At 41.3% G+C, this 20,932-nt stretch overlaps 1 protein-coding gene across 2 annotated transcripts in view; it reads right to left on the bottom strand.

Moving 5' to 3' along the window:
* Nucleotides 1–20,932, bottom strand: part of LOC117266965 (pleckstrin homology domain-containing family G member 3) — a 40,989-nt gene that overhangs the window by 6,591 nt on the left and 13,466 nt on the right. For both annotated transcript variants that reach the window (XM_033642422.2, XM_033642424.2), the window contains exons 3-14: nucleotides 10,125–10,663; nucleotides 6,536–6,636; nucleotides 3,869–3,938; nucleotides 3,728–3,774; nucleotides 3,490–3,640; nucleotides 3,078–3,209; nucleotides 1,763–1,945; nucleotides 1,480–1,572; nucleotides 1,078–1,164; nucleotides 961–991; nucleotides 632–733; nucleotides 491–523 (exon numbers count right to left, since the gene is read on the bottom strand). In XM_033642422.2, the coding sequence (XP_033498313.2) occupies nucleotides 491–523; nucleotides 632–733; nucleotides 961–991; nucleotides 1,078–1,164; nucleotides 1,480–1,572; nucleotides 1,763–1,945; nucleotides 3,078–3,209; nucleotides 3,490–3,640; nucleotides 3,728–3,774; nucleotides 3,869–3,938; nucleotides 6,536–6,636; nucleotides 10,125–10,663 (1,569 nt within the window). The remainder of the gene's footprint in view (nucleotides 1–490; nucleotides 524–631; nucleotides 734–960; nucleotides 992–1,077; nucleotides 1,165–1,479; nucleotides 1,573–1,762; nucleotides 1,946–3,077; nucleotides 3,210–3,489; nucleotides 3,641–3,727; nucleotides 3,775–3,868; nucleotides 3,939–6,535; nucleotides 6,637–10,124; nucleotides 10,664–20,932) is intronic.

The following is a 20,932-nucleotide window of genomic DNA, read 5'->3' as shown; positions in this document are numbered from 1 at the left end:
ATGGGAAGGTTGACATGAAAATTGCTTCTTCATTACATTGGCTTGAAAAATTGATGCGGACTAGGAGCAAAGGAGAACTGAGGACAAGAATACAGAGGTTTTCTCTTTCATAATGGCCAATTACAGTAGAATAGATGAGAGCAGCGAGATGGGATCTGAAGGGAAGGCCGAAATTTGACTATTGAAAAGAGCTTGTGTATGATAAAGCCTTACACCAATGTGGCATATAATTAACTTCATTATAGGTGAGGTCGGTGAAGTGGGAGTGGGAGTGAGTGTGTGTCTTTTGATCCATTTTCCAGGTGTCTTTGAGGGAGAACAAAGCAGAGGTACAATGGGGATGTGGGCAGTAACCTAGGTAGGGGGATGTGGGGCCACTGGGCAGCACCCAGAGTGTGAATCAAACGGACCCACTGTTAATAAATCTGCCCTTTTGGCTCCCAAAATCTTACTGAACATGTATTAAACAAACCCCCCACAATGTACCAACCTCTTGTGCTCCTTATGATTTGTTTCGCAGGCTCTAAAAAGACAGAAAATTGAAAAAGATGACAGTGTAAGTGAGAATTACAAATATTAATATATAACAAATATGCACAAATAGATAGACGAAGTAGGGTTTTTTATTAACCTGATCTCCTTCTCCCATTTCGCCCTCCAAAATGGAAGTCGTCAGCCTGGCAGGACTCAGCTTTCTTCATCCTCTCGGGACTATAGTGGTACTTCCCTGGATCTGAGCAGCAGAGGGATACGTCACCTCACTCAGAGAAGCAATTACAAGAACAATTTTCTCCACATAGATAGATTATCATCTACACCTTCCTGGTAAATTCAACCGCATTCCTCATTTTCCACTGAAAATTAACCACCCTCCTCTTTTGTGAGCAGCATCTTTGGTCACTATGGAAACAGTTAAATTAGTCTTAGCATAACAAAAGTGACTCTATTTGTTACACTTACAGTTGGAATTATCCAGGAGGGCTTCTTTTGCCTTGAAAGAAAAAGACGGCATGTTTAAATGCGAGGCGGTTGTTGAGAGAAGAATGAATGTCACAAGTGAGGGACGGTGTTGTTTACCTTCTGCGGGACGATGGTGTTGTGGTTCTCCAGGATGAGCCTCTTAATGTGATGGGCCCAGAGACGCTTCTCTTCGACTGACTTGGCCTAGAACAACAAGCACTTGTCATTTAGAAGAGAGTCATTGGCGTTAATACAGACACACCACACGCACGCACACACACACACACATCAGAGACATACAGACAGTGTGAACCACTGGCTCTTAAGTATTGAGGAAAAAAGTTTTGTTAACACAGAAAAGTGATATTAGGAGATTCAGTTATCTAAATAACAATTCAAAAACAAGATAACCACAGCAGGAGGTTTGTGATACTGCTGCACAGTTGATTATATACAATATTATGTGTTCTGTAACTGTGTAGCAGAAGGAAAACAATTGACAGTGTTCACTGGTGTTACCTGCACTGTATGGGGCTGCTTGGGATGCTTGAAATGGATGACACTGAAGAGAAGGGGATCCTTGGCACTGTCAAGTAGCATTAGGGTGGAGCACTGCAACCACAATGAATAAAGTGATGGAGCTGAGGCTTAACCCAATTGAGTTGGTGACATTTGCTTTTTGTGTAATTTAACAGAAAATATGATCTTCCTGTTTTACGCCAGTATCATTCTCCTAACCTACATTTTTAAAACTGTTAAATCACAAATCAATGAATAAAAAAAAAATAATAAAAAAATGTACCGAAATGTGGATCTTGTAGACATAGTGTTCCCCTCTTTTCTTGGTTATGAGGAGCATCTTTTCAAAGAGGAAGAGCGTACGCGTGTTCTTCGCCCGCAGGACATGAAAGGTGCCCTCCAGGACCAGCTCTCCATACGTAGTCAGGTCAGAACCCTTCCAGTTGATCAGAAGAGACTGTATCTCCTGCAGATGCACATTAAAGCACAACCCCCCCCCCCCCACACACACTCTCAGCTATGTGCCTTCAGCATGAAAGATAATAAATGCCAGCCGTGTGTCAGCTTTCATTTGTAACCCTTATAAAAGACTTATAGAAAGAAAAAAAGGAAGGTGAACCAGCCACATAATCAATGATTTAAACCAAGGAAAAGATTTAAAAGCTGTAGCCCTCATTTAATCACTCAACTAAACTAAGAAGAAGGGTAAAGGTCAATACCAAATTGTGAGGGTTCATGGATTTGCTTTGGACACTATCTGCTTGGAAACACTTGTAGATTTTGACCTTTTAAATACATCTTCATCAGGAGATGGAGGCAAATATGTGGAATAAAAGGATGAAAAAAAATTTTTGGGCCCTCCACACCCCCCATAAGCAAAAAGAGGTAAGGCTTTGAGATTCTTTCCACATTCCACATCAATGGACAGCTGCAAACTTGTACCAGTCGTGTGGACGTGCAAGCAATTCCATTCATACTACAATTACGGGATGCGTTGGTCTGGGGTTTCATGCATGCGCATTTCCCGCAGTTCATTCAAGTTGGTGGCAATAATGCACCATAACTTTTCTTGCCAACCGCCATAAAAACCAAGGAGAACACGAAGCTTGCGCATTAGGAAAGAAAATAATGACCACGTGTTTGTTGTTTTTGGCTGAACAGCAAGGAAAACGCAAAGATAGAAAATACAATGTGTGACTACTTTAAAAGAACAACACCAGGGATGGTGAATGAGATGAAAATATTTTGTAACTGGAACATGCTCAGTTGACACGCTTGCTAAGCATACAGTCCCTGTGGTCACACATTTTGGGCTATGTGTGGACATCCATATAGAGGTCTGCGCAGACCCTCACGGACATAGGTGGATGCCTACACATAAAGTATGAATTGGCCTTTGCAGTAGCACTGGACAACATGAGAAATACAGAAAGTCTATGAAGAGAGGAAGAAAAAAGGACAGGGTATGACAGCTGCTGATTTTGCAAATACACTTTGGCTGAGTACATTTTATGCTCTCTCTAAGCACTGTGTGACAATGAGATACATACAAAATTTCAAGAGGATGTTGGCATGCATGCATTGTAATTCCATCTGACCTGCACTCTGACAGCATGTTCGTGTTTCCTCTTCATATCGTTGATGTACCAGGCCACTCCGGTCATGGTGTCTATGGCCTCCTGGATGACCTCATAGCCCTCCTCATCCTGGTCAAAGTGCTTTGCAATTTCCTTTTAAAAGAGATCACGGACACATTACAACAGTTACTCTAACAGTAAGCTAGCCTTGTTGTGATTTTTCTGTTGTTTGCAGCCTTTCTTAAAAAACAACCAGATAAGAGAAAATCACTCTTTGGTTGAACTGCTCACCAGTCACAGGCAACTTGTGGCACAATAAAAAACTACAACAGTTGAAAACTACTCATTAATAGTTGATAAATAAGAAAACCTTCAGGCTGACATTTTGAAAAAAAATTGTGTTGAAACAAAATGACCATTGAGGACACTATACCTGAAGCAGCAGGTGATACTTCAGGATCCTCTGGACTGGTTTTAGCAGATATGAGCCCAAAGGTAGGGAGCGCTTCAGAGCAGCCTGTCGGTCCCTGAAGAACTTAGCCAAGGTTTTACTCCTCATGCAGTCGGTCAGTGCTGCCACTGAGCTGGAGGACAGCAGATCATTGTATTAACAGTAAAAGACAACACTACAGCAAAAGTCTGATCAAAAAGAAAATGTTCTAGCTACTTACTTAGGGTAGTTGGTGCAATACTGTGTGTATATTTCAAAGTATTCACTCTGGGGAGACAAAAGCCAGACAAACACATCACTATTGTTTTTTTTCTTGGGTTTTATCACAGTAAATCTGCATGAGCAAGACGGTTCCTCTCACCTTATGTACAAAGCATCGAGCAATGGCTACAGGGTCGTTCTCGCACATGTCTAAGGACTGCAGCAGTTCACTGAAATGCAGAACACAACAGACAGAGAGTTAAGTGTTAATACACTTGTTAACCTAATTTTATTGCCTGGGAAAGAATATAAAACGCAAGAGAACCACAAAGGAAGGAACAACAGTGAGTGTCAAAGTAAATCCTTTTCTGTTAGATTTGACCTTTGTTATAAAAAATCTTCACTAGATGGCAGCATCCACCGATAAACATGAACCATGTTGCATGTTCAGACTGAGCGTGAGAGAACATGCATTTGATGTGGAATTCTCCATGCCCACTGCCCCATCAAAAACAAGCTTTATCCAGAGCTTGGGAAACCAAAACCTGAGAGCTTTGAGGTATTTTAATGCTTTACACGGTGTGACATCATCTCAAGAAAACGCGCATGACTGAGGGAGGATACATAAAGGGAGGGTCACTGTGGAAAAAAACAACTGCTTGAAAAAAAAACCCCAACATTATCAATCATCACAAGTACTCTGCATGACATGAAAATATGACACACAATTCCTAACACAGCATTCCATAACTTAGATCAAAGACGATGTGGCTTTACTGAAACCGACAAGAAGCAAATGTGTCAACATGTTACAATGAGAAAATCGTTGCGTTGAGATTTGTTTCGGAAACAGTATCAATATTTGGTCATACCGCATGATTGCTTTGTCAATATTTAAAGTTGGAGGATGGTTACTTGTTACAAAGAAATTAAAATTCCTGAGTAAAGGACAGGACGTTTGTCAGTTAATCAATTCATGCTCATGTCAAATGTGACTTAATGACACACAAAGCAAGGCAAAGCCAACCAAGGGTTTGAGTTACAGCAAAGAAACCAACTGTTATCAAGACATCTACTGTACATACTGTACTGTACAGTAAGTATAGTAAGTGGTTTGTCCTTGCCAATATGTGATCCCTGGACGGTGAATAAACTGGAATCGGGATATTTATTTTATTTTTTTTTACTTCCCCAAAGAGGCACTGAAGGAAATAAAATCTCTGTTGTAACAAAAACTGGTTTCCCTTTGGCAGCCTCCTGCAAATTGGTACAACTCTGTTGCAATCTTAAGTAAACATGTAGCACCTGCTCACAGGCTGACACAGGCATTTCTGTACCTAAAAAATGCTGTGATAAAAGACAGTATCACCATCTTCTTTGCTAACCTAAAGGAAAACACAGCCTCGCAGTGCAATGTGATGAGACAAAAGGATTAATCTCTCAGTAAAGGTCAACACATGGCTGTTGGGATCCAAAATTTGTCAGAATCTGTCCTGTACAGCTGGTTAGACTTTCATTAGAGAGTAATAAGAATCAAATCATCCCCATTTGTGGTTCAGGGCTGTACAATAGCCTTGGCATTACCGGGGAGGCTCCTCGCTGTGAGGGGAGGCAGGAATGTTAATGTGTGTTTTGGCAGGCAATGTGGTCAGCAATAAGTACTTGCCGACATAAATGTAGCTGCACCACCATTTCCCTGGCTTTCTGATATCTGCAGAAGTGTGTTTAGTGTAGGGTGTTTCACTCCTTTGTCTCTCATTACATTTGTTTTGTGTCAGTGAAAGACATATCAGCAGTAAGTGAAATAACAGCAGGCATTCTTGACATTCTTCCATTTTCTTACAATTGAATATCATATTACAGACATATGAAAGTATATGAAAACATTCCTCAATTAAAGGAAGTTGACTGGACACAAATGGAGTAATTTCCCTGTGTCTGATCACAGTCTTTTGAGCTTTGCCAGGCAACCATGAATACAAATAGTGTTTCATTTTTCCCAGACTACCCTGCATATTCAACTGTTGTGGCCATTAGTAACTATAGTATACTTCATAAAAAAGTTGGATAAAGATTATAGTTTGCATTACTGTAGAAACACTGCCATGTTTCTACACTAGCCCACAACGGACAGATCAAACACTGGCTCTAGATAGGGCCATTATTGTTTTCGTGTCGGCCACCATCGTTAGCAACCCGTCTGTGACAAGAGTGTTTGAAAAACACAGATTTTATTTAACGTGAAACGGCTTTATTTAGTGTTATTACTGGTTTAAATCACTGTGTCAGTTTGTTTTGGAGAGGAAGTGATCTCTGCTGATAATTCTGCTCCTGGTATAAACCTCCTGCATGTCTGGATCTTAAGTTATCAGAGAGATAAAGTGAGCACACATAAAATTATGACAGAAAAATGCTGTTCACAGATTAGCAGGTGCTGGGCCCTCGGATGGTCTCCAACATGCCAAACAGCTTCAGAGAAACACTGATTTGTAATGTGAAAGTGCCTTATTCTGTGTTTCTACTGGTTTACAATTCCCAGGTCAGGAGGAGACTTCTGTGGATAATTTGGCTATTGGTAGAAACTTCCTGAACATCTGGATCAGAAATCAGGTGAGCACACATAAGTAGGTGGGCTAGCTGCCTGCCTGTGATGTGCCAAACAGCATAAAAGAAACATTGATTTGTAACGGTGAAACTGCTTTAATCAGTGCTTTTACTGGTTTCAATCACCTGGTCCATTTGTTTTAGACATGACGAGACCTCTGCAGGTAATTTGTATACTGGTAAAAACCTCTTGAACAATAAACACGGAGGGAATTCAACTCACCTGTTGAACTCATAGATGTCCTCTATGTTTCCAAACAGGGCACACACTTGCTCCGGTCGTATGGGAAGGTTACTCATATCAATAATGTGAGCCAAGTAATCCTGGAAAGACAGTAGAGATGGAGTTACACATAAAAGATGGAGTCACATATAAAAGGTCATATTAATATTTGTTGAATGCTTAGTCAAATGTCATACAGGCACTTCCAAATTCTTACCAGTAGAGGGAGCATGCATGTAGAAAACAATTCGCTCCTTGTGTTCCTGTTATGTCCTCTGTGATGTTTTCACATGACATTTGGTTTGACTAAGTGATTGCTACAGCTGTTCAGCTACAGTGAATGGCATGCCATCTCAAGTACAAATACAGAGAAGTGTTGCATCGTAATTTCATGGCTTTTCTGTTTTAAAAAAGCAGGATCATTACAGCAATTCACATACAGCTGATGTGATCTTTAAAGGATCCTTTTAAGGATTTGTTCCACTAGACAAGAAGCCAGTGTGACTGTCTGGAAAGGCTCTGTGATACCCAGACCATAAACATCAGCACAGCTTGTTCCCCTGCCCGGATCAGACTCCCCCTGGACCTCAGGAGTACTCAGAAGTTGATAAAAATATCTAAAAAAACACAGCAATATGCCAACATCTGGATGATTACCCTCCCTCTCGGTCAATAACACACTCATGTGGCATACAAACAGCTCCAAACAAGTGGAGGAGAGCGTTGACGAGAGACAAACACGCACACATGCGGCGGCTATATAAAGAGCATACCAGTAAACAGCTTGTACACACACCCAGCCTCCCAGACGATGTGGTGCAAATACACACACAGACGCACACTTCGCAGTCCTGCCGGGCAGCCCAGATTAAGAGTAGAGTCATCACTTCACACTACTGAATGAACTGCAGCCGGTCATGGATGGAGAATTCCAGTGCAGTGAGAGCAATGCTGACTTGCAGTCAGCAGGGCGTCTCATAGTCTCCTATAGAAAAACTCGCCACTAGTGTTAATACCATAAACACGTGACCTTTAGCATGGTGTGGGAGATTTAATGCTTTGTACAGGGTCCCTACAGAGCATGGCCAGTTGGATTTAAGACTGTTTTTAAAATGTCACTCAATGGAATTAAAGATTTTACAATAACTAAAATTAAGACCAACAAAAAACAGCAACCATGAATCAACACCAATATCAGGGGGCAAGGGATAGTTTTGCCCAAATATTTACTGTAACATAAAACAATAAAAAAGTAAGATGATGTACTCTGAATGTTAAAAAAAGCCCTTCTGGGCATGGCAGAGACAAGGGTGGTGATTTTGTGTTTTTCACTCTGCACGTGTGATTCAACTGCCTTGATTCCCATCATGCTGAGTTTGAAAAACTTTTTGCACAAATACACCAAGCCTTGGATGCATTGCTTTGCACTGGTTCTAGCCTTCCTGTGAAATCTCAGTTCTCTGCTCTGGGCATCCCAGCCTAAAATAGAATATGTGTGCTGTTGGTTCTGCTATCCTGATCTATGTCACATTGATGCATTACTGCGCATTCTTTAAATTATTAATGATGCGTAGATGTTATTTTGAGATTTATAAAGCAACAGCAGAAAAAACAATTCATAAAATCCTATTTCCCATGTCTTAGCATTCTTAAGACTTTTGAAGAATTAATTTAGGGCATTTTAATACCACTTAAGGCCTTATTTTTAGATCAATAAATTCAATGCCTTTTATGACTTTGTAAGGATCTGCAGGGACCTCATATGTACGTGAACATCTTGTCAAAAAGTGCTACAAGCTGTGCTTTATTGAAGAATAAGAAGGGCTGTTTTGTCCTTGCAATACTGTTAAAAATCCTTATCAAGTGTATCAAGCAAGAACTACATTGAAAAATATGTCAGACCTGGTCTTTCTGAATCCCAAATGCACTGACCGCATTCTTGCTGAGTATGATTATTCTGGGTGTGTTCAGGCCAGGTGTCACGGATGAATTTACACATGCCAGACCAGCTGGGTCAAACAGCTGTTGTCAAAACTTTATTTAATGGATGAATAGTTGAGAGTGAGATCTGAGAGTGAGCGACAGACGAGATCTAAAGGCAGAGCGGACTCTGCTTCAACAGCTGCCCGTGAGTTCAGTGTTAATATCAAGTGGAAGCTTTGACTTATTTGCTGAGGAAACAATGCCAAAATGAAGTAAGAGTTTCACACGTCTCTGTCGCATTCGAGGCCTGGTGTGAAATTAAAATGAGCTGCATGGGATGGAGGCCATATTGTGATCATAAAAGAATAGAGGATACATTTGTATTAAACTGTATTCCCACACTGTAGCCTATGGAAAAACCAATTGCTCTCCCTTTCATCTGTGTTATGTCTCCCGTTGGTGTAAAGATGGAGATGTTTGTATTGGCTGGCAAGGCCTGAGAGCTCAGGCTAGGCTGGAGCTCGCTGCAGGGCCTGTGTGACCGGGGCCAGAGCAGGCTGTTTGATGGGCTGCTGCTCCTGTCAGCTGAAACACTTAGAAGTCCTGGACGTGTTTGTCAGGAGCAAGTCGTTACTCAAGCTGCGACGAGGGCAGTACTCCCTCCCACAGCAACTGCCAGACGCCAGCACCGTCTGAGACAAGGTGAGGAGAGGTGATCGCTAGTTTACTGCAAGTCAGTCTCAGAAATGCCTCACGTGTTAAAGACATTACCATCAGTGCAGCGGAGACTGTTTGACAACAGAGCGCTCCTGTTTCTATGTACCACGGAGGAAAGATGAAAAGCGAGCGAAGTCTCTTCGTCTGGAAGTCGTTTACAGACTACAAAAGGTTGAAGATGTGATAAGGTGTAAGTGGTATGTTGAGTGGAGAAATCATCCCTGGCTCATTTTCGATGCTTCACATCTCTGAGATGAGGTTTCTGCTATCTTTGACCAAGATCATAAAGCCCATGATTTTCTGTCATGAAAGACCTGCACTGTGTCCTAGTTTTGACTCTGTGTTTGAACTCCAGATACGAGTCCATAGTCCCAGGCTACAGGCTGGAAACTTCCACTGCACTGTGAATATATACAGAATGATTTACATACAACACAATGACCAGATCATAAACTGCTCCACAGCCTCCATCTCTACGAACTCGGGGTCTCTAAACAAAGCACACAACTGCCAGATGTCAGGCATGCATTTTTGTCAACTGACCGGTTTGTTTAGAAAGCAGGGAATCAGACTGAATCCTGGTTAATGAAAAGAAAAGAAAAATCCAATGGATGTTTTACTTGTTTGAGGCCACAAACAGCTGCTTGGAACACAGTAGACATTATTTGTTCTCAACAGCCGTTGAGTCCAATTCCCCCAATTTTTGCTCCTCGCTGGCCAAATTCAGTAAATCACCTACAACGGGCGCTGCAGACATTTAGTCATAGCTGCATGTTAATCCAAGCCAAACATGTGCTTTAAATACACAGAATGCTGATGATTTACTCCCTATAATATCAAATGGTTGGCTCACAGTGAATACTTGGCTGAAAGTTTAAAAAAAAAAAACACTAACTGTAACGGAAAATTAACTTTCAGTACAGTCAGCATAACCCTGACATCCACTCACCTCCACGATGCTGCGCAGGTCCTTGACGTACATGCGCTCTGTCTCGATGATCTCCATGACAACACGGTCCACGTAGGTCAGCTTTGGGTTGGGCGCCATGGCGTGTGTGACGACAGGCGAGTCAGGGATGTGAGGTATATCGCCACTTGCCTTCCTGTTGGATGTGGCGTTGTTATTCCACTGCCTGCTGATCACCCTGGGTTCCAGCCGTTCCCGCCAGCCGCCCCTGGAACCCGTGAGGGTGGGACTCCGGTCCCCTGCCTGCTCTCCGGTGCCTTCGGCTGGGCTCAGGTCCAAGTCTATGTCCTCCTCGCTTTGCACGGGTGGAGTGGTTGAGGAAGGAAGGGCTACGGTGCTCCCAAAAAGGCTGTGACTATCGCGGGATGAACCAGAGGACAGGGTGGACACCAGGCTCACTGGACGTTCACCCTCTCCATCCAGCGGCTCCACACATAGCCGGCTGTAACAGTCTGGGCCCAGGTCAACGTTTGCATGGTCATGTTCACTGGTGGAGAGGGGCGAAGACAAGTGAGGAGATTCTGGGACAGGTGAGAGAAACACAGGCAGTAGGTAAGTGTCAGGATATGAGAGGCAGACCTGTTTTTTTTTTTTTTTTTTCATTTGAAGCCTCTATTAAGGTTTTCGGACAGAGCTTTGAAATGCTGTTGTCATATTTAAAAGTGTCATCAGCCCCCCAAATTTTTTTTAATCGCTTTAACAAAATCCTTAATCTGAATAAACATTCATCACATTAAATGTCTTTTCTTGAACTTTTATTAATGGAGAAATCGAATTCATGGTGCTGCTGGATTGCTACTAGACAAGTGCGTGCCTCCCTTTGTGTGCAGCAAGCAAGGGAAACTGTTTTTTAACCACAGTGAAAATGTTGTTTTTAAAAGGCTAAATGCCAACAAAAATGGATTGAAGCAGATGGAAGCATTAGATTAAAACATGCTGTGAATTTTGGAAGTTTTCTTTCAATAAATTTTGACTTTAACATGTTACAACACTCCAGAGTTTTTGGAAATGTCTGGATTACATGATCACATTAGCTGCAGCTGTGTATACCAGGTTTAAAGGCAAACTATGCAGGATTTTTCTAAAAACAAAACAAAACACCACAATATAAAGACTGACTGTATTTTCTTCCTGTTTCTGTTTGGCAACCTCTGGACAGTCATGTGTATCCCCCAGCCAGTAGCAGCACATGGTTTGGACTCTATAAAAACATAGTGACCAGTCGTTTCTCCTCTGCTCTGTGGATGCAGGCTGCAGGTCTGTGTGTCTGTTTGATTGAGAACACACTTGAGCCACACACACACAAGCATGCACTTCAGCTGAATTCACACATAATCTAGCAATGCAGCACCTTCCTGCAGGACTGTCCGAAGGTGTGGGTGTTTATATTTGTGCTTCAGAGAGTAACCTCCATGTAAGAATCAGAAAATAACGTTTTATTATAACGATTAAATGCTTTGTTCATGCCAACACCAATCTCTTCATTCACTGTCCAGCTCACTTGACCACCACTGCTCTCTGAGTCTTGTTGTGCCAAGGAGAAAGGGCCAAGTTTAAATGTTGTGTATCAAACAGCGAGCAACAAATCCTGCATAGCATGCCTTTAAACAGAATGTACAGACATGCTGAGAAAAAGCTGTGCAGCATTCAAATGCTGATTTAGAATCTGAATGTCAATGTTGGAGGCAAACTCTCCAAACTACAATAATATCAAGGGTGCCTTTCAAGTAAGGATAGACGGATACATCGGCCGGCCGATATATCGGGCCGATATTTGAGTTTTTTACTTGTATCGGCATTGGCCGATACGCGCGTGTGTTCGCGGATTTATTTTTCCCTGGCATGATTTACAGACAGGCATCCACGGGCAGCTCCATGTTGCCGGAAGACCCTGCAGCGCACATGCAGCGAATCCTACTGTGTACAGTAGTTGTTGTTTTATTTATGCTTCAGCTTAAATATTTGTTTATTTTATAAAGACATTACTGGAAGATTTAAGAGCACTGAACTCTTTTTTTTATTTGAATGTATAATAATAATAATAATAATAATAATAATAATACTAATATTCTACCTGTTATACCTCAACTTTCCATCTTGTTTTAGTATTTTTTACTGTTCAATAAATGTTTCTTATTTTAAACTTGAGACCTGTAATATTTGTTATCATTGTGTCATTTTTTTTATGTAAATTGAGGGAGCAAAAGCAGTATCGGCCCCAAATATCGGCTCAAGAAAATCGGCAGTCCATAATCGGTCATCAGCTAAGGGTGATGGAAAAAAATCGGTATCGGCATCGGCCCTAAAAAATCCATATCGGTCTATCCCTACTTTCAAGCTGTAAAAAGTTGAGTGATTCATATTTCAAAAGACACATTTAGTTTGGGTATCACATTAAAAACACCTGATCTTTTATGGGTTTGCTTCAGTTTTATACTTTACAGTAAAAAGCTCATTATGCCTGCTCTTTTGCAGCAATGTAATAAATAATATTTCCAATTGTGCAAACCCGGCAGCTGCCCTGTACCCAGTCTTTTACCCATAGTATCTGTGCAGCTGCACTAAGGTATTAAGTTCACTTCAGAGGCTGAGATGTAAATGGCGATGGTAAACAGCCCAATTTAACATTTGCAATGCTCAGCTATTATCTCATTTAGAAAAAACTCAGTGCGTTCAGTATCTTCCTAGTACTTCCTGGTTTGCAAAGGCATTCAACACATTTACATTTCTGTTGTTGGCATTAAGTTATATAATGCTGTTTGAAGCCAGATGCACTCTAAATTGTCTTTCATGATCACGTCTCCCACCAAATGGATACATAACAGAAAGGCTACGACTGCATTAAAACACTGTCTGGGGACAACTTCAGATGATTTTAACTCGAGCTACACTGAGCAGACTGAAATCCACAAATCAATAAAAGACAGCTCGGAGCTCTGTGTTTCTACTCCCAGACTGAGACACAGAGGAGTGGTTTACAGTAAAAGGCCTCACTCAAATCATTACTGACATGGCCTAATTTCAACACAGCATATTCTATGGAAAACCCAGCCATTTCCTCTTGTTCTCCTGACTGCTGAAGACTGAACCTTGGAAAAACAGAGAGGGGGGAAAACTGATGGGACAAAAAAAAAAGTGGGGAAGGGGACCAGCTGCTTTGTTTATATGTCTTTCTTGAACTGCGTTTGAATTTAAGAGAAATGGAATCCATATTCAGTTTCACATCCTTCCTGGCCAAATGGGGAATTTTCCTCATAAATGTTTCCTAAATATATGAAGTCATGGCGGTGTGAGAATGGAGCACTGAGAAGCCACTGTGCAGAGAGCTCCATTTCCTTAAATATTTGCAGGGCAAAGAGGTCAAAACCATTTTGCCAAGCTAAAGAAATGAAGCTTTGTTGTGTAATTTTACTTCAGGCTAACAAATGGAAATCTACGCGGCACAAACCATCATTAAGCAAAACATTAAGTGATATTGCCAAGTGGGGATGGAGAGCATAATTTGGTGTTGATGGCCAACAGATGTAGCTTATGTCATGGGGCTAAAATACACTCTCTTTTACCGGTGTTGACAAGCTTATAGCGTAAATGTGTTCATCATTACATGTGCATCATTGGTCAGCCAACCACAGCTGATAACACAAACCTGATGATGTTGAAAGGAAAAGGTACTTTGTCAGTCTGCAAGAGGCTTGATCACTTGACTTATCTCCCGTATACAGTTTTATAGAGAACATACAGTACAACCCTTTACAGCTCTCTGGAATGAATTACACTAAACAAGAGAGATTTTTCACATGAGAGCATGGGAAGTGCCTGAAGAAAATGATTTATGAAGTCTTGCGAAAAAATGTGATACGCAGCTGTATGATGGGAATCAAAAAAGCCTTTCAGTTCATTCAGACACACACTCACACACATACACACCTTTTGGCACCCTCAAACTTTCCATGAGTCAATACTGAGCTCAGTCTCGTTCACGCTGCACAACTTGCTTCACAATCCAAGCCATCCCATCGACATAGTTCCCATGCAAAACCTCACTGGGAGAAACGGATGAGCTGGCAAGCAGAAGCTGACCGCTAGAGAAAACTCTGTTTACGCTCTGTGACAAATCACAGGGTTGATGGTGTAAAGGGAGTGTAGCGGTGAGCTATTACACCCACTACGCCACTACGAATTAGAAAGAGGCATCTGCCTTCTTTGCTCTGCTTCTGTCTGTACATTTGGTTTTAAGCTTTGCAGTGTCTGGCATGTGAAACTCCCTTCCTCCTTTCCTTCTCTTCCTCACACCAAATATTCCCCTATAATAAAGCTGCTGTACTGCAGACTGCAGTCAATGCCAAGTTGAAGGGAGGGGGAAGGAACAGCACAAATCAACACCATGTTTGCAGAGTTTCCACACTCTCTTTAGCTGATATATTGCTCTGAATCATAATCTATCAGTTCTCAAGTACATCCTTAGCGCCAAAACAAGACAAGTCTGAATGAACTGTATTGAAAAGAAGACAGTGGTAGTGTAGGGATACTATCTGACTTATCTTAGACTTCAGCACACACTTGACTCCAGCACCAGCTTCAGACACTGACTCCACAGGCAGGCATTATCTGTGGCTGATACCACATGCCGCAGGTTTCAGGGGAAAACAGCACTGGAGGACCATTCACTAACTTTGTTTGAACAGGCCGTGCAGAGGAATGCAAATGATCTGGTCAACATACAGGTCTAAGATAAGCAGAGTACCTAGTCCTGCACCATGTAGTGCAAAGTGTTTCCATTCTGCCTGTCGCTCTGGACGAAGACAACTCATGATCTGCAGCATGGTCTGCATCCTCTGAGACCCATCAACTTCATCCAGCATGTGCGGACAGTTAGGAACACGCATCTATGTCGTTGTTTTTCACCAATTATGATGCAGTTATACTAACAAGCAACCATTGTCATACAGACAGTGTAAAAGCAGAGTGTCTGGTTGTGCTCGGAGCCACAGAGTCTCTTCAGCATCTGCAAACATTTATCACTAATCTCTGAGGGATCTGTAGCCACAATGGCAAGGCTGTGCCTATTGCTGTGCCACCCTGTTGTCAGATGTGGGGAGTGTAAAGTTATTGGTATCAAATTAAGCCTTTTAAAGGCATATATACAAGTTTTTACTCAAATAAAGCATGATTAGGCTGTTTTTACATGTTATATGTTAGTGTGGTGCTATATTATAGTGCGATCTATGTATGCAAGTATCAATAACGTACATTTGTGTGTGTGAGCCGTGTTATGGCTTGTTTGCATTTGTTGACTGTCCATTTGTTGAAGGCTTTGCAGTGTTAAAGCCATTGCATTGATGTTAACAATGGGAAAATGTATATACATACTTAACATTCAAGCATTTTTCCCTTCAGCAACTGAGACTGATCAAAGATAAGCACAGCTTTCTGCCTGCTTTAAGGAAACATTTGTTACCATCAACTTTATTGGTAGGAAAAACAGTTTTTGGAATTGATCCTAAACTCAAATGCCAACGATGTTTTGGCACCAACTGCAGGGAAAGGTCTATAAAAAGAAACCACTGTAGCAGGGGCAGTGAGCAGCGCACACTAGTTCAAACCATCTGTTTTGTACAAAACTACCAATTGGAGAAGGCGGTCAGATATAACATCTGTACACAAACATACACTTTTGAACACGTTTTTACAATTCACCTGTCAGCATAAAATTAGGGTTAACTATGCGTGTAGGTGAGAACTGTTATTTAAACACTTAAAGGAGGAGACATTTTGGAAAATGCATAATGTAGCACACTGATCACAGCAACAACAGCAGCTGAAACACGTGCAAGTACAGGTCAGGTTCGGCTTTGAGGAAGGTCAGCGCTACAGGTTTGTAATTGTTCACACAGGTCACATGTGAGGGAATGATTGCTTCATATCTACATAGTAAAAAAGGGAGTGTTAGAGCTATTTCTAGCAAGTCTTAGTTTCCTATTATTTTTGAGTCACTTCAATGCACCACCTGACCTGGCATCTCGGGAACTTTTAATTACAGGCAGATGTGCGCAAGTGAGTGTGGAACGTGGAAGACGCCACGGGGTGGCAGTCTTTAACCACCGCGTTTTTGGTTTATCTAATTTTTTTATCGTTCGATGAAGTTGTTTAATACCCCATTGATTTGAATTTTGTTTTTGTAAAGGCTTGTTCATTTGGGGAATGTTTGTTTAGGGATTTTGTTTTTGAACGTGACAGTCAAGACAATCAGTTTGCGTGATCTTGCAACTCTCCACACGTCCTGCAAATCAGTCAACTCTAAAATCAACAGAAGCATCTGGATCGTCAAACAGTGAGTATAACTAAACCACAGACAGTGAGTTCATCATATTTATTATGGCGTCTGAGGGTGGCTATTCTTGAATTTATTTGGAAGCCGCAATAGGGAGGGTTCATCCCCAAATCAAAAATACATATTATTCCTCTTACCTGTAGAGCTGTTTATCAATCTAGATTGTTTTGGTGTGAGTTGCAGAGTGTTGAAGACATTGGCCGCAGAAATGTCTGCCTTCTCTTGAAAATAATGGAACTAGATGGCACTGTCTATTTCCATGGCTCCATTACTCAAGATAATCCACAGACCCTTTGAACCTTCTTTTAACCAAACTCAACCCAGCAACCGAATCATTGCACAGGAGGAAGTGTGCATCTGCTGCTAGCTCACCATGTACCACTGAGATAGCTAGCTAGCTAATGTTACAGCTCAGCAGAGGAGGATGCCATCAATGTTTACATTTTGCGCTGTCATGAGCACAAGCCTCTTGTACCTGAGTGGATGCATGCTTCCGTCTGTATGGTGTTACGGTTGATGGGTGTAGTTTGGCAAAAAGAAATAGTTCCTATATGAAACTGCTCACAGCGAGGTCTGTGCATCTTGAGTAACTGGGTCATGACTTCTGGAAAAAGATATAGACTTTTTCAAATGTAGTTTTTATTGGTGCTTGAGCACCACAAACTTAGTGCCATCTAGTTCCATTATATGCAAGAGAAGGCAGACATCTCTACGGCCAATATTTCAAATATTTCTCAATTCACAGGAATAAAACAATCTAGATCAATAAATAGCACTATGGGTAAGAGGAAAAATATGTTTTTGTTTTGGGTTTGAACTGTCACTTTAAAACCCATTCCTCTGAACCCATTTGTAAGCAGCATATTTGTATCTATTTACAAAAAATTCCAACCACTTCTTTCTCAACAGTTCAGTGGACAGACCTGTTAAATTGTAACTTACTCTGACAAGTTGCACAGTTATGTACATAGTCCAGAGCAACATTTTCATTCCAGCCAAGCCAAAGATTTTCCCATTCACACGCCACAATTTCACTAAGTACACCACCTCAACAAAACACAATACTCCTTTGTTTCCGCATCAATACAGCTGTTAACTCACAGACATAACCATTAACCAAGTCAAGGCTAGAGATATAGTATAGTATTTGGACTACACTTCAGGCACCTCAGTAACTCACAGCAGTTTTTTCAAAGTCCACTTTGTCTCAACAAAGTTACCAGAAAAACAAGTGTGGTGAAACCGTGTGATCATTAATGGATCACATCATATCAGCTACACGTGGACAGATTACTAATGTTGTTGCTAAAGGAAAAATGGTTGGAATGGCAGAAACAAAAAAACTTCCAGCCCCTCATTGTAATTCTTTGAATTCCAGTTTCCTGGCTGTTAAGCCGAGGTTAACGTTTACAGACAAAGGTGTGTTAATGCTACAAGCATGACCTTCCCTTCTCTTTTGTTGCTTCCCTGAATCCAAATCCCCTGGACGGTGATTCATTTTAATGCAGCGCCGGTGTACGCAAATACAGCATGTTACCAAATAACTATGTCAAGTTAATGTAGTTGTAAATTGATTTTAGATGTTACGAAAAAGCAAATAAAATAGCTTACCAGTCCGGGACCCTTTCCTTGATTATAAAACCAGTGAGTTTGAGGGGTCTGACTGATAAAGACATGGGTGTCAGGGATATGACAGGTGATTTAGGGTAAATGCTTCTGTTTCAACGCTGAAAGCAGACAGAACATTCGCTCACCGAGGGGCTCGATGACTAATCAGTCTAGAACTAATAATGTGAAGTCTACACTTGTTTCCATTTCAGTCTGAGCTTATCATGCAGTGAACAAAGCAGACAGTTCATAAAGTTGTCCGCCTCTGACATCATGGTTACATGATTGACACGCAGTGCCTAATAAGGTGGTGCAGGAGGTGTACAGAAACACTGAAATGAAAACCCCAGCACCTGGTCATTAACTTTTGTAAAAGGCTTCAGACACAAGTACAACAAAGATGATCTGTATCTGTCTGGAGCCGTTGGTGTTTGGGACACAAAGCATTCTTTCACAAAGAAAATTCTCTGGTTTGCGTAAAACTAATCTCAGCATGCTTGGTTAATGACAGACATATCTAAGAAACAGACACTAATGTTCCTATAATCTCCACTGACGTGATTATATCAGAGCAACACATTTCCAGATGAATATTACCACCTTCTCAGAGAACATGATAAGCCACAGCATGTAGCTGTGACGTTGGTTTGTTGCAAAACCGCTGTGATGATATGACTCGCATTTCATCAGTTCATGCAAACCAGCTTCCATGCAAATTCTACCCATTACAAGCTACAGTTCTCTTTCCTCTATCATCTAAAGCTGCCCTGTCCACCTTCCTGGCTTGTCCAACTGCTGTTTTGCACTCACGACAGGATGACAGTAAAAAGATGTGTGTGTGCAGAGGATTACATAACAGTAAAATAATGTCTACCTGGGTTACAGTATTAGGAAACAAACTCGACAACGGTAAAACAATGGTAATAACAATGTCAGTCAAAAAATTATGGTGCGTGATGGAAAATGCTGCAAGCCTCAACAACAGATATTAACAATTCCCATAAAGTTGAATGATTATATGTTTAAAATATTCCTACAGAGCATAGCTATATGCAAATGCACCATAATTCCTGCAAGTTCAAATCCTCACATACCTTTATGTGTATGAGGGATGAGATTCGCCCACCCAAGCAAAACCCTGAGTAGCCAAGGTGTCAAAGTCCTGGATGATGTCTAAATCACCTTCTCCAATTCCTCCTACTCCTCTGACCAGACTTTTATTATGATGAATGATGAGTGTGCGCTGAACAGTTAAAAGAGGAGCAGTGTCAGAGAAAGACACACCTATATGAGTATTTCAGATGAACTTACTGGAAACCTCAACTTAAACTTCTTTCTAAATTTGCCTATGAGACTCCAAAAATAACCCAGAGTTGGTGCTAAAGCTCTTTCTACCCTGTCTGGTCTGCTTTGTGGTCTTTTGTTTTCTAACCAAATCAGGAGCAAACAAACAGGAACAACGTGGACTATATGTGTGTTCATCATGCAAATGCTTATCCCAAAGCAGCTGCCACACTTCGTGTCAGAAAAGGACTTTCTCTTTCCACTGGAGAACTGATAGGAGATAACAGTGTTAAGCCTTTTTCAGAAAGAGTGACGGCACTGTGGACAGAACATCCCACTGAAAGCAACAAGCCCCTGCCTGCTCTGTTAGCAATACCTCACGCAGCCGCTCCTGCTTGATTCACACTGACTCATGTATCAAAAGGTGATGAATTTGAACCCAGCGAACAATGAATCACACCTTACGCCCTCTTGCCATATTCCTCTAGACACTAGCTTTATGGTACCTGCAACTGCTTGAGCAATGATGATAAATAAATCTGGGAAATACTGTGCTCCATTTCATCACCTGGAGTCATCCGGGGAGAGCATTCCTTGTTTCCTGGGTGCCAGGCACTGTCTTGGCAGCTGCGTACATTACTTCAATCCCCTCAGGACAAAAGGTGTTTTTATTTTCTAGAAATGCTCGTTATCTACACCAACTTAAAGGAATACTTCGCCCACAAAATGATCACTTGTATATCAGTTACTCACCTCGTGTTACCTTGAATGCAGGAAGAAAACCTTGTGTTTCTCGTACGAAAAATCAAAAACGGCAAACATTCCTGTTGAATTACAGTAAAGAGGGACCAGGTTTAACAACAACAAGACTATAAAAACATCCTTTAACAATCTCTCACACAATTTGCACAGTATAATCAAAGTCTCATTTACCCAGTTGTATGCTCAGTACTTCCCAAACATATGCATTTTTGCTAAAACCTTACTGTTTGAAACAGTAAGGTTTTTTATAAACAGTCTCGTGTATGGACGGTAGCACGGCTGGGCAATTTGATATAATGCACAGTTCAAATGCACAAAGTAAGGTTTTAGCAAAAATGCATGTGTGTACTGTGTACTGAGCACAGGACTGGATAAATGAGACTTCAGGCAACTGCATGAGGTTTGTGAGTTTGTAAATGGATGTTTGTAAGAAGGATATTTCAGTTAAGTTTTGTTGTTGTGAAACATAGACCCCTTTACTCCAATTTAACAACATTAGCCGTTTTTGGATTCTTTGTTCAGCATTGAGGCATGCGAGAAAAATGTTTTCTTCAGGAATTCAACGGCAATAGATATACAAATGGCCGTTTTATGAATGAAGTACTCCTGTAAGTCTGAAGTTTACAGTTTTCTTGAAACATACCCCTTATCTTTCTTGACATAAAACATTGTTTAAAACTGCTGTCTGTTCACCTCCTGTTTGTCTTTACTGTGCTAGCACAGATTAACTACTTAATCATTCCCACTGGCCACAAAGACAACTTTCACCACCCACATAACAGCGCGTAACAAGGTGGAAAATCTT

Source organism: Epinephelus lanceolatus, chromosome 15, assembly GCF_041903045.1.
Source record: "Epinephelus lanceolatus isolate andai-2023 chromosome 15, ASM4190304v1, whole genome shotgun sequence".
NCBI classification, from domain to species: Eukaryota; Metazoa; Chordata; class Actinopteri; order Perciformes; family Serranidae; genus Epinephelus; species Epinephelus lanceolatus.
The sequence above is the reverse complement of the archived record's forward strand: the minus strand, read 5'-3'. Positions and strand labels throughout refer to the sequence as shown.